The 14,408-nt window shown below is 39.4% G+C and overlaps 2 protein-coding genes across 3 annotated transcripts; both read left to right on the top strand.

Moving 5' to 3' along the window:
* The first annotated feature begins 1,596 nt into the window (after positions 1–1,596).
* On the top strand, positions 1,597–5,673 carry LOC137722080 (uncharacterized). Its single transcript, XM_068461066.1, has 3 exons — positions 1,597–3,094; positions 4,088–4,759; positions 5,015–5,673. The coding sequence occupies exons 1-3, from the start codon at positions 1,597–1,599 to the stop codon at positions 5,671–5,673; spliced, it is 2,829 nt and encodes a 942-aa protein (XP_068317167.1).
* Positions 5,674–9,465: 3,792 nt separating this feature from the next.
* Positions 9,466–13,673, top strand: LOC137723019 (LIMR family protein At5g01460). Of its 2 annotated transcripts, XR_011066837.1 has the most exons (15): positions 9,466–10,066; positions 10,188–10,273; positions 10,466–10,575; positions 10,678–10,788; positions 11,159–11,257; positions 11,347–11,469; positions 11,595–11,657; positions 11,740–11,804; positions 12,249–12,358; positions 12,444–12,558; positions 12,670–12,735; positions 12,857–12,967; positions 13,066–13,132; positions 13,226–13,512; positions 13,588–13,673. XR_011066837.1 is itself a non-coding variant. In XM_068462174.1 (14 exons), exons 1-14 carry the CDS (start codon positions 9,717–9,719, stop codon positions 13,271–13,273), a joined length of 1,524 nt encoding a protein of 507 aa, XP_068318275.1. In that variant the 5' UTR covers positions 9,466–9,716; the 3' UTR covers positions 13,274–13,673. The 2 variants fall into 2 exon arrangements, 1 of the variants encoding a protein (XP_068318275.1); XM_068462174.1 differs by having other exon boundaries at positions 13,226–13,673.
* Positions 13,674–14,408: the final 735 nt, after the last annotated feature.

Below are 14,408 nucleotides of genomic sequence, written 5' to 3'. Positions count from 1 at the left end.
TTGACCTTATAATCTGGTAATTAAAAACAAGACCTAATTATCGTCGGCCTCTTGAGCAGCTGTTGGCCTTTCCTCAATCCTCACAGGTAAGCTTCTTAAGGTTGTACAGCACAAAGCAGAAGCAACCCAGCGGTGGAGCGTGAGCGGTCAATTCATCATTCACGAGTCCATGGATGGCACTCGCTCTCTAAGGTTGGCTTGGCTATCAGAAAGCAACCAACCATTTGGGCAATGGAGGTGCGGCAAGGCGATTCCATAGAGAAATAGTATTCAAAGGTGCAAGACGCTAGGATGTCGACAGAGATACTACTAGTCGACCTTGAAACGGAAAAGTGAAATCTTATGACAAGAAAACGCATCTTGGAGCGCTGCCTTCTATACTTGTGCGATCCATAACTGCGAAATTGAAAAGGCAACCGACCAGGAGGATCAGATTAGAGCCAAGGTGCTCAACAGACTCATTGTCTTCCATCATGCACATACGGTAAGCAGCTAGGCCTCTCTTGATACGCAAACATTAGCTTTTCATCGTCACTATCATCCAAGTCGAGGACTGAAGCCGTGCCCGCGAAGGGAAAGTCCATGCCATTGAATAACATGGAAGACAGTTGTCTCCAGTGTTGCCGTTCGGGATCCTTGGACCACTACGAAGGTGGAAGAATGGAGTTTCCGGCAGAGTAACCCATTCCTTGGATGTCTCATAAAGTACCTCAAAAGTGGGAGGGAGACACAAAGAAAAAGGAGAACGGGAGAGAGCATAGAGATCATTCTTCCCGTCGTCCCCGTTGAACTCAACCATACACGGTTGGGTTTTTTCGCCCTATGAATTCCTCGGTTATAATCCTCCGGCTGCTTTCAGAAAGGGGCTTAATGGAAGGATTCGATTCGACAATAGAACCTGTCTCAAACACATAAATCTTCTTACTTGCAGTCAATGAGGGTCCTGACCGTATCCTATCGGGTTCCAAGCCGCCGGCAAAAGTAATTAATTTGGGAGCCGAGGACGCCACAGCCAGGCGAGTAGCAAAGATTCTCGTCATGTATGGAGGCCAAATTCCGCAGCAGCGGCAATTCACCGGAGCCGGAGGAACAGAAGTCGCATACTTCGGTTGTCACGAGCTCATCGCCGTCAACAGTAGGAGGTTGAGCGTGAATCTTACAGGAGCATGACAACAAAATCTGCGAAATCGATGGCGTGGACAATGTAACGAGGGTGATCCCTCGTTTCACCTTCTGAGTCTACAGCTCCTCTATTGGAAGAAAGCATGGGTGTATGTATGGTACATTGGCTGTCATAGTTGTCATAGTGGTGACAGTTGTTGATTGTCCTCACCTTTACTTTTCCATGTTTTCTGCTTTACTTTTTCATGTTTTCTGCTTTGCTTTTTCTTTCTTTCTGCTTTGCTTTTCCTTGTTTTCGGCTTCTGTTTCTTTTCCTTTTCTTCCGCTCATTTATATGAGTTTTCCTTGTACTTGGTTTCACATAATACAAAATATAGACATTCAAAATTCAATATGGTATCAGAGCAGTGACCCTAACCGGCCTGTCTCTGTGGTGTTCTCTTGAGAGATTTGTGAGCTTCTTGTCCTTCAATCATGGCTGAAGAAAGCTTAGTAAATTTGGAAGGAGACGGCTTTCATGCTACTCCACCATCACCACACTCAGATATTGATATCAACCCAAATCAACGTCTTAGTTCTGTCTTGCTAAATGAGTTTAACTATCTTCCATGGGAGAGAGCAGTTTCTCTTGCTCTGGGAGGACGATCAAAGCTTGGTTATGTTAATGGTGCTATTCCAATGCCTGAGACTACCTCACCGGAGTATGATGCTTGGCTATGCAAAGACCAGTTGGTCATGTCGTGTCTACTCAATTCCATGGATCATAAGATTGCAGAAATTTTTAGCTATGCTGAATCCTCCATGACTCTTTGGAAAAATCTCAAGGAAATGTATGGAAATCAGAACAATGCGGCTAGAGTGTTTCAGTTAAAGAAGGACATTGCTGGTTTGCAACAGGAAGGGAAGCCATTTGTGCAACATCTTGGAAAGCTGACCATTATGTGGAATGAGCTGAATGTGTATCGACCACACACCATCGACGCTGCTGTGCTAACTAAAAGAGCCGAGGAACACAAAATATTCCAACTCCTAGCAAGCCTGAGCCCTGAATTCGAAGATCTTCGAAGCCATATCCTCATGAATCCCGACCTGCCTTCTTTTTCAAGTGTGTGTGCCACAATTCAAAGAGAAGAGGTTCGAAGGAAAGTCATGACCTTGGACATGAAGGCAAATATACCAGAAGCTAGGGCTTACTTCTCTAACCAAAAATTTGGTGAGGAGAGAGGCTACAAAGGAAAGAAAACTGGCTTAAAATGTAGCCATTGTGATGCTGGTGGGCACTCAAGAGACCGATGCTGGATTCTTCATCCAGAGTTAAAACCAAAGTTTCCTAGGGATAACAAAGGTGTCTCGAAAGGCTCGTACAACCCTTCTTACAAGGCAAATCATGTTGCCACAACTTCTTTTGATGGAGCACTGAAGTTCACCACTAATCCAGCTGCACTGATCAATGAGTTTGCTATGTTTCTTCACAAGAAACAAGGTCTTGGAGATAGTGAAGGACCACTAAATCAGTGTGACAACAATCAAACTGCACTACTAGGACAGTTTGCTGGCTTCCTGGCTGGAAATGAAGGCGTGGTACAAAGGGACATCCCAGGTATCTTACACTCCTTCTCAACTGCTCTCAACATTGGTAATGTGCATGATTATTGGATTATAGATTCTGGAGCCACTGATCATATAACTAACAAGTCTACAAACTTGCATAAATTTGAAAAATTTTCTATTCCATCTCAAGTGTCAGTTGCCAATGGAAAAAATGCTATGGTTGTGGGAAAAGGAAAAATACATTTGATCTCAAGTGATGTCGAGAATGAGGCTCTTTATGTTCCCTCATTCCCTTTTCAACTTTTATCTGTTAGCAAGATCACAAACTCATTAAATTGTCTTGCCATTTTCTCTCCCAAAAATGTGATCTTTCAGGATGTAGTCACCAAGAAGACGATTGGTGAAGGATTTTTCTTAAATGGTCTCTACTATCTTTCCAAGCATATTCAAGTTCCCAAGGTTTTTCAAGTCACTTCAAGCTTAGCTCAAGAACAACAACTTTGGCACCAACGTCTAGCACATCCTTCTGAAAAAGTTCTATCCACCTTGTTCCCAAATATGTGCAAAGTTACAAGTCCTTGTGATGTTTGTCATTTTTCTAAGTTTACTAGATTACCATTTACTTCCTCTTTGTCTAGGGCTAGTAACCCTTTTGAAATCGTGCATTCCGATGTTTGGGGACCAACTATAGAGTCTTTTGATGGATACAAATATTTTGTAACTTTTGTGGATGATTTCACAAGGATTACTTGGTTGTATCTTTTGAAATTTAAAAGTGAAGTGATGGAAGTTTTTCAAGATTTTCATAGACTTGTGGCCACCCAATTTGCTTCAAAAATTCATATTTTACGATCAGATAACGGCACAGAATATATGTCTCATAACATGTCACACTACTTGAGCACGCATGGTATCTTACACCAAACAAGCTGTGTTGGAACACCTCAACAAAATGGGGTGGCCGAGAGGAAGAATAGAGATCTACTTGAGAAGACTAGAGCTCTTATGTTTCACATGAATGTGCCTAAGAAGTTTTGGTCTCAAGGAGTCCTTACTGCGGCATATCTCATCAATAGATTGCCTAGTAAAGTGTTGAATTTTAAATCACCTTATGAGGTCTTGAAAAATAGAAAGATCAACTTTTCCCATTTGAGAGTCTTTGGGTGTACATGCTTTGTTCACATTCAAACTCAAAATCGTGACAAGCTAGACCCAAGGGCTGCCAAATGTGTCTTTCTAGGTTATTCATCTACCCAAAAAGGTTACAAGTGCTATAATTCAACAACTAGAAAAATGGTTGTTTCAAGGGATGTTAAATTTGAAGAACATGTTCCTTATTTCTCACAATCACTGGATTACTCTAGACAGGGGGAGCATTTGATGGACTTATTTCCTTTTCCATATCCAAACGGAGAAGATGCAACATGCACTCCTAGTGATCATGTGCCGGATGATGTTAACCTTCACTCGGTGGAACATCTTGAAGATGAAAACCCTTCCTCATCGGAGATTCACATTGCACCCTCCAGTGATCCTTCCAACCATGATGTTGTTCAAATACCTGTAGTTCAATCTCCTACAGTTCGTCGCAATCCTGCACGAGAGAGGAAACTTCCATCCAAGTTGCATGATTATGTGACCTACACTGCTAGGTATCCCGTGACTGATGTTATTGATTATAGCAAAGTCTCATCTTCTTTTGCTACATTCCTAAGTGCCATTAATGAAGCTCGAGAACCTCAAAGTTTTCAAGAAGCCAATCTTCACAGTGAGTGGAGAAATGCTATGGCAGAGGAGCTTCAAGCCCTCCATGAAAATAACACATGGACTATAGTGAAACTTCCAAAAGGAAAGAAGGCAGTGGGGAGTCGTTGGGTGTACAAAACTAAGTTTCATTCAGATGGCACAATCGAAAGGAATAAGGCTCGCTTGGTTGCTCGAGGTTTTACACAAACCTATGACGTCGATTATAAAGAGACATTTGCTCCGGTGGCAAAAATGAACACTGTTAGAGTATTGTTGTCGGTTGCAATTAACAATGCATGGCCTCTCTTTCAAATGGATGTTAAAAATGCTTTCCTGCATGGTGAACTTGAAGAAGAGGTTTACATGAAGCTACCCCCAGGTCATCCTCAATCAAACAATCCAGAAATGGTGTGCAAACTCCATAAATCCATTTATGGTCTCAAGCAAAGTCCACGTGCATGGTATGCCAAGCTCAGTCATGTTCTGGAAATGGTTGGTTTTTGTCGAAGTATTGCGGATTCTTCCCTATTTGTTCATTCCAGCTTAGTGGGTAAACTAGTTGTGCTCATTTATGTTGATGATCTAATTGTGACAGGTGATAATATGTCAGAGATTAATGCTCTTAAACAGTATCTCAACAACAAGTTTGCTATCAAGGATCTTGGCACTCTCAAATACTTTCTGGGCATCAAGATGGCACACTCTCACAAGGGTTTCTTCCTCAACCAACGCAAGTATGTCATGGATCTTCTTCACGAAGCAAAAATGACAGATTGCAAGCCTGCTCGTACCCCCTTGGATAGCAACTTGAAGCTAAAAACTCACGGTGATCCAGTTCCCAATTTAAGTTACTATCAAAGAATGGTTGGCAAACTCATTTATCTGACTATCACACGTCCTGATATATCATATGCTGTCAGCATTGTTAGCCAGTTTATGCACTCTCCAAGCATGGATCATTTGAAGATTGTTCATCGTGTGCTACGTTATCTTAAGGGTTCCATTGGTAGAGGAATTCTTATGCGCAACAATAGTCACACTCAGATCTCAGGCTATACCGATGCTGACTGGGCAGACAATTTTCTCGATCGCAAGTCTACCACTGGGTTTTGTACGTTTGTGGGAGGCAACCTAGTTACCTGGAAAAGAAAGAAACAAAGTGTTGTTGCACGCTCTAGTGCAGAGGCAGAGTATCGTGCTATGACGTTCACTGCTTGTGAACTTATTTGGCTCAAAAGCCTTCTGTTGACTTAGGTTTTCCTCATCAACAACCCATGTCCCTACACTGTGATAATCAGGTCGCGATGCACATTGCATCGAATCCTGTATTCCATGAGCGAACTAAACATATTGAAGTTGATTGTCACTACGTCAGAAATCAAGTTCAGTCCAAGGTGATCGACACTTACTACACGCGCAGTCATGATCAACTTGCGGATATTTTCACAAAAGGATTACCCTCTGCTGATTTTCAACGTCTTTTGTTCAAGCTTGGATCAATTAATCCCTTTGATCCAGCTTGAGGGGGAGTATTGGAAGAAAGCATGGGTGTATGTATGGTACATTGGCTGTCATAGTTGTCATAGTGGTGACAGTTGTTGATTGTCCTCACCTTTACTTTTCCATGTTTTCTGCTTTACTTTTCCATGTTTTCTGCTTTGCTTTTCCTTTCTTTCTGTTTTCTGTTTCTTTTCCTTTTCTTCCGCTCATTTATATGAGCTTTCCTTGTACTTGGTTTCACATAATACAAAATATAGACATTCAAAATTCAATATCCTCCATCTCTCTCTCTACTCTCGGCTCTCTCAAACCCTAATTTTCTATGTTTCTCATTTTATGATAAGAAGAATTTAGGTTGCATATATTGTTGAAAATTTGATATAATCACCTTAAAATACTACTGATAGGAGCATATTTAGGCGACTTACTTAGCTTGTTTTCGTGCATTTATATTGTTAATTCATAGTTGTTTTTGGCGTTTAAGCCATTTTCGTGTGTTTTTAGGTTCATGTGGCTAAGGAAGCAAAAAGATGCATTTTGGAGCATTTTGGAGCAAAATTGGACTTGGAAGGGATAACTTATACTTGGAGCAAAAGGAATGGACGAAATTGAAGAGTTGATGTCACAAGGATGCCTACTTGAAGTAGCCACACACCTTCCACATTTCAGCCACATGCACTTGTTCCTCCATCATTGCACCAACAACAACATTGCACATGCACTCCCTTTAATTAATTAACCCACATGCACCCTTTATTCTTTCATCATTCCAGCCACTCCACATCCCTCACCAAGAAATCATTCAACATATGCATCCATAATCATTTCTCCACACCAAAACCGTGCACATGCATTCCCCTTGTGCAATTCCATCATTCCACACCTCCATGGCAGCCACCAACCAACCTAGCTGTCATGTTTCCCCTTTAATCATTCAAACATTCACCCACATGCACCCTAGATTCTAATCAGCCATTCACATTTAATCATTCATTCCCATCAGATTTCTAGCATATTCACATGCATTCCATCCTTTAAAACATTGCACATGCACTCCACATGCATTCATCCTAGCTGTCATGTTTCCCCTTTCATCATTCCCTCACATTCTTTAAATCAGCCAACACATGCATCCACCTTTCTCCCATCAGATTTCCAACATTGCACATGCATTCACTTAACCTAGCTGTCATGTTCCCTCTCCCATCCATTCATCTCCCTATAAAAACCATACACACTTCACACAACATTCATTCACACTCATTCATTCTCATTCACTCTTCCATATTCCAGAAATTCGTCAAAACCTCTCCACACCCTTGCAGCAGCCACCAAAACACTTTTCTCCTCCATTGCAGCCACTCCAACCACTCCCCAAACCATTCACACCATCAAACCATCCTTAGACCTTGTGCTACAACGAAGAGGAAGATAAGAGGGCCTAAACGTTCATACAATTCAAGTTTGAGTTGTTGGAATGTTTAGGTGTTTCTTTGATTTCAATGTTTAATTTCAATACTCTTTGTTTTGTATGAATGAGGAATGGAAGAGAAGAGGGCCTAAACGTTCATACAATTCAAGTTTGAGTTGTTGGAATGTTTAGGTGTTTCTTTGATTCCAATGTTTAAATTCAACTAAACCCCCTTTGGCTAGGGGGGAATTCGAAATATATGTTTATGCTTGCATTTTGATTTGATTACTTCTAATTGCGTTTCATAAGTTGTGGATTCAATTCGTTTAACTGTTTGATTGATAACTTATTTATGTATGTTTATTGAGAGTGCACACTTAATTTTCATGCATGAATATGACGCTAGAATATAAGTGAGTTTCACCTAATAGTTACGAACTTATATTCACAAGTAGTGGAGGTTGCTTATAAACAATCGCGTTAAACGAATTCTTGGCATAAGTTTCATGCGTATTCCATAGTAACGAATGCCTCGTCGATGTTTATGATTTCCGTTGAACTTAATGATCTTTGTTGAATGTCTCTATCATGCGTATTCCATAGTTAGGGACTTTGATTAGGAATAATTTGGTTGTAATGCGTATTCCATTCAATCCAATGAATCTAGGGAAATCTGAAAGTTAATTTAAGCGGACCTAATTAACTTGGAGCATTGAGAATTCATGGTTTGTTGAAATGCAATTGGAAATCGTTTTATTATGCAAGTGTAACATGTATGGAGATGAACCCCTTAGCTATTCTATCATCCATTCCTTCCATTTCATCAATTTCGTTTTTACAATCTGTTTTGATTTACAATCTGTGCATTTAGTTTAATTTTGTCCAAAACCTCAATCCCCCTTTACTTTATTGTCCAAATTAGTTAGAAAGTGTCTTAATTTGTGTTTCTAAGTGTTTTGAATCAATTTATTTCCAAAATTCGTCCAAAGTACTCAAAGTGCTCAAAACTGCCCAGAAAGTGTTTTTTAGGCAGTTTTGAGTGTTTTGGGTGTTGTTTGAGTCTTTCGGTTTGTTTTAGTGTTTTAAAGTTTAGTTTTACATTCTTTGAGTCTAGTTTAGTGTTTTATATTGCGTTTTTACGTTTTTGAGTCAAATCCAAGTGATTAACAATCCCTCCTAATCCCCGGTCCAGAACGATCCCTACTTACATACTTACTACAATTGATAAAAAGAGGGTTTAATTTGTGCGCGTATAAATCTCGCATCAACTACCTTACTCTAGATACTTAATAGTCTACAGATTATCGAGTATTATCAAAAGAAAATGATTTCTGCACATTTTTTTCCATCTCTTATACAACTCTCTCTATTAGCCATTGATTGAAAAAATCTACGGAGAATAAAAGGCTAGAATGTACGGAAGGGGTATGCAAGCAAATTTGAAAATAGTTATTTATTTGGGAGAAATTCAATAAGCAAATTCGAGATAGTTGTTTCACTATTTTTTAGTTCCAACTAGCAATTAAATTCTTAAATATGTGTTAAATCAGAATAATAGTGACAAAAAACAAAAAGATTTAAAGTGAGTGCAAATTCAATTTGGTTTATTTGTTCGTTTGAACTTTGAACACATTTTAACTAGGAAGCATTTTGCACTAACACCAAAGAAGTTGAAGAACCAAAGTGAACAATCCTCAACAGTATAGGGAGCAAATATGAAATTATCCATAAAATATAAAAAAATTTCATAAAAAGAAAAATAACGAAAATTCAAAAAAACTTTAATTTGAATAAAAAATAACAAATAAATGTGTAATGAATAGTATCAGTTAAAAATGTATTTTTTCGTTAAAAATAAACAGTACTGAAACCTTCCTTCAAACTTTCAAAAATAAATTGAAGACGGTCCCACTCTTTAGTTTGAACACTCTCCCGCATAAAGGGATGACGTCAGTCACGTCACACGCTTTCCACCGTGGAGCTTTCGAGCGATTTATACATGTCTCGAACCGGCCTCTAGCCGCATTGCCTCAATGTTTGACAGCCTGTCGCTGTTTGTCGCGGACACCCCCTCATTTTACAATAAAACCCCCGAACCACCTCGCTCGCCGCCCTTATCTCTTCAAGGACAGAACCGTAATTATAACTCCAACGGCTAAACGGACCTACAGGTCCTACACCACCTCACTGGAACCGAGACTTCAACCTTTCCCGGTTTTCCCTTTCTCTCCCTCAACGGCTCTGCTTCTTTTCGAACCAGCGACAGAGATCTGCGATCACTCGAACGCGCAATTTCACATCCCTAACTCTAATTTCTGATTCCCCTTCTCGATCTCTCCGATTCGATTCGATTCGAATCGAGAGCAGCTGAAACGACGCCGCCGCGATGGGCGATTTCAACCTCGCGCTCGTCATCGTTGCCATTGTTCTCTGCATCATCGTCTTCGTCTTCAATGTCTACCTGCTCGTCAATTACCAGCACCCCGACGATAAGAACCAGGCATACTTCCCCAAATTCGTCGTCGTTTTGGGGCTCTCCGTCGCCGCAATTTCAATACTCATGCTGCCGGCCGACGTGGCCAACCGCCAGGCGTGTCGCCACGCGATATATAATGGCGCGTGCAATCTCACTCTCCCGATGAAGGATCTGTGGCTCGCAATCTATATCCTTGACGCCGTGCTCGTATTCTTCATCATCCCCTTTGCTATGTTCTACTACGAAGGAGACCAGGACAAGTAGGTACTTGTAGGGTTTTTGATCAAAATTATGATTTTCTTATGAATGCTTGTCAGATTCTTGTGTTTATTCAGCTTGCTATTGCTGATTTGTGAATTGAGTTTGTGTTTTTGTGTTCAGGAGTGTTGGAAAACGGATTGGAAGCGCTTTGTTGTGGGTAGGGGTGACTGCCATTGTCTGCGCTCTTGTGCTCGGAATCTTATACGGTTGGTTCGCTTCACTTGTCATTTTCATCTGAACATTTATTGCTTTGCACTGAAAGAATTGTTCTTTTCTCGACAACTGTGCGTCACGAGTTTTAAGTATTTGTTTGGGTAAATTTTGATTCTTTGTTGTACATGTTTTGTTAGAAGACTCTGGATTGTGTATCGTTTGTTTACTCTTTGATTGTTTACCAGGGCTAGTTGGGAAGGTGGACTTTACTATTAGGCACCTCTCTTCTTCCACAGCTTCCTTTAGTTCATTTGACTTTTCTAGCAGTAATGAATGCATAAATGGCGCAAAGGCGGTATGTGCTTGTCACAGGTGTTTTATTGGCCTATGATTGCACCAACTTGGTCCTCTTACTCATATTGGTTTTATTTGTGTCCTGCTTCTCTTGTTCTTACAGTGCTCTGCATATCTTGCAAGTGATACATCAGAGAAAACATGGACAATGCGTACTACCTTTCCAGAATATGTCGTTGCTCTTGCTACCATTGTTGGATCCGTGCTTTTTACCGTAAGTTTATTCCCAGAATTTGTCACATATTTGTGTTGTTATTGAATATGCATGTGATAACTGGGGAGTCTTTACCCATTTTTAGATAAATGAGTGTGGATGATGAAAAGAGATCAGCTTCTTTTGTTTAAATCTTGAGAACTATTGCTTGGTTAACTTGGCTACGGTCCAGAGGAGCAACAGGCCTCTCATGAGTTGATTAGACTGCCTTTCTTCTTTTGCAAGATACTATGTATGTCTGTGTGGAAATATGTTAATTTTTATGCGTGTGTGTATAGTCAACAAAGATATTATAGTGACATTGCATTTTCCCATCTACTTTTTATATAGTATAAAATATATTAAATCCACATCCTTCTTTATCATCCAGATATTCGGTGGTATTGGCATTGCTTGTCTACCGCTAGGACTCATATTTTCATTCATCCGGCGTCCAAAGGCTGTTATTACTCGGTCACAGTATATCAAGGTACTACTTTATTTTCTATCAAGCGTAAAGTTTAAGATGATGAAGATTGTTTTGATTGCTTATGGGTAGTTTTCCTTGTTATATTCTAGGAAGCTACTGAACTGGGCAAGAAAGCGAAAGAGTTGAAGAAAGCAGCTGATGCGCTTCATCAAGAAGAAAGAGGCGGCTCTAAGGGTAGAAAATGGCGTAAAAATGTAAAGGCAGTGGAAAAGGTATATCCAATTTCTGCATATAGTGTAAATTTTATTTCACAGTTAGGCATCAGTTTTTATTTTTTTGTTCTGTCTTGTTTTAACAACTTTAAGTCATCAAAAGTTTTCTTTGCTTAATTTTGCAGGAGCTGCTTCAATTAGAAGAAGATGTAAAACTTCTAGAAGAGGTGTATCCTCAAGGAGAGAAAGTAAGGGGAATTACACATGTGACTTGTTGTACATTTGATATATATAGCTCTCTTCTATTCTAATTGTCCTGCGTCAGTTCAGGCTGAGACTGCTTGGGCTATGACGGTTCTTGGGTACTTGGCAAAACTTGTGTTGGGAATTTTAGGGTGAGTGCTGATGTTGTCCATTTAATCATTGTAATATCTAATTATGCTTAGTGATTTAAACAGCTCTGGCTTCCTGAGGTGATTGAGATGAGATAGATATTTGAGAGCAGAAAGTCTTAGACAAGGAAGAAGAAAGATTATGTTGTGGAAGAGAAATTCAAGCATTTGATATAACTTATAATTATAATATATGCATTTCACTATGGTATATTTTTGTTCGTGCTCACCGTAGGCAGTGATGTTTGAATATAGCTTGATTATGCTGTAACATTTAAATAGCTTGGATGGTTAGGAATACTTTATTCTCTGTAAGGCTATGACGTGTTATCATTCATGATTTTTGTCATCGCATCTACTGCCATAGTTCTTGTTTTCTTGTGTGTCACGCTTTCTTTAATGACTGATGATTTATTCATACTGAAACCTTTTGCCCGTGTTTTTCAGATTGATTGTTTCAGTGGCTTGGATTGCTCATATCGTCATATATCTATTGATTAGCCCTCCATTTTCTCCTTTCTTGAATGAAGTTTTCATCAAGCTGGATGATGTTTGGGGTACTGTCATAATATATTTCTCTTGCCTCTACATTATATAGTTTCTTCTTCTGAATGAGTTTGATCTGCTTATCTTCTTCATCAGGTCTTTTAGGCACTGTTGCGTTTGCATTCTTCTGCTTCTACCTCCTGCTTGCAGTTATTGCCGGGGCCATGATGCTTGGGATGAAATTAGTTTTCATCACAATTCATCCGATGAAGTAATGATATTTCTGTTTCCGGCCTTACTTATTTAACAGTTTTTGTATGCACCTTCATAGTTTAATCACCAAAAGGCTTGGTTGCTCATAAATTTAATTTACTCATTTCAGGTGGGGTGCTACTCTAATGAATTCGTTTTTATTTAACGTGGGACTTATACTGCTTAGCTCCATCAGGTTAGTATCTTTGTGATTCTCATTTACATATGAGATGAAGACTGCATGTTCATGGTTCCCTAAATTTCTGAAGATTTCTATAAATCACGATTGTAATTATTACTGGTTTCCACTGTTTCAGTGTGATTCAGTTCTGCTCCACAGCGTTTGCATACTATGCTCAAGCAACTGCAGCACAAGAAATATTTGGTCACACCTTGCAATCTCTTCGTGGAATTAGATATCTGTACAAGTGAGCTGTTCTGTTTTCTCCGATTCAATCTAATTAGACCTGTATTATGTATGTATGTTCTACTGATATGGTTATACATTTTGGTATTTGCATTACAGGTACAATGTGTTCCAAATTGCATTTATTGTCCTGGCGGGACTGACGTTTGTGTACTATGCTGCTTTTGTATGTTTTTTAACTGTATATTCTTTTTTTTTTGGTTTATTAGTCTTTTCTACGGGCTTTCAAGAGTAAAGTATTATTGGTTTAAAATTTCAGGGATGGAGAAGAAAAAAACCTAGCGGCAGGTTCCAACTTTCGTCTTAATTTACGTTTTCCCTAGAGCAGCATGCACCCACTTGTAGCTGTTGGAATTCCCGGTTTTATCATCTCTTTTCGGAGTGTTTTCACATTTGGATGCATACGCCGAGTTTTGATCTAATGTTGAAAGGTTTTGGAGGAGTAGGCGGATATCATCGGAGTATGCATTGGGTTAGTGCAGGGGCCCGGGGGAGTAGCATGTTCAGTGTTCTCCTGCTGCCACGGCCGTTTGTTTCCCCCCGTTTGTATGTAAATTTCCTTTATTTGACTTCTTGTGTTATAAATTGGTTTGGTCTTGTAATCGTGTTAATCCTTTGCAGACGTGGAAACTGGATCCCTGGAACTGCCCTTGATGTAACATAACCACTGGGAACAAATTATTGTACGAGCACCCATTTTAGTTTCATATTTGCTCACTTTTACGGGTAGCGATTTTAGACACGATACTCTATATGACTCAAAATCCCCTACACGAGTCATGACCATTTTACTTCATATTTGCTTTATGGTAAGCAGTTCGTTTTGTCTTTATGAGATGTGATATATACCGCTTCATCAGTCTCCGAACACACACTAGTGTTTCGAAAAGAGGAAATTGTAGCAATGGTTTTTCAACTTTAACTCAATTGGAGTAATGGTCTCTCAATTAAAATTCGTGACTATGGGTCGCTTAACTCATCGAAGCGTGTATCTATGGTCTTTTTCGTCAACTCCGTTAGAACTTATGTCAAAATGAGATACATGCGTGGCACATGAGGTTGAATCAAAGATAATTATGGAAAACCAAATGACAAAAATGGTAGCAATGGTCCTTCAACTTTAACCTAATTTGAGAAATGGTCTCTCAACTTTAACCTAAATGGAACAATGATCATTTTAACTTTAATCCAATTGCAGTATGGTCCTTTTAACATGAATCATTTTGACGAAATTCTGACAGTTGACGGAAGAATCATAGTTGCATGTTAAGAGACCAATAGTCATGAATTTTTAGTTGAGAAACCATTACTACAATTTACTCTTTCAAAAAGTAACCATTTGCCTTGAAAAAATTAGGGTAGGATTTTTTATTTTTTATTATAAAACGATTGCATTAGTGGTTATATGTTAGATTAGACAGTCGACGGAGTTCAAATCCACG

The sequence above is a fragment of the Pyrus communis genome, chromosome 17 (assembly GCF_963583255.1).
Source record: "Pyrus communis chromosome 17, drPyrComm1.1, whole genome shotgun sequence".
In the NCBI taxonomy this organism is placed as follows: Eukaryota; Viridiplantae; Streptophyta; class Magnoliopsida; order Rosales; family Rosaceae; genus Pyrus; species Pyrus communis.
The sequence above is the reverse complement of the archived record's forward strand: the minus strand, read 5'-3'. Positions and strand labels throughout refer to the sequence as shown.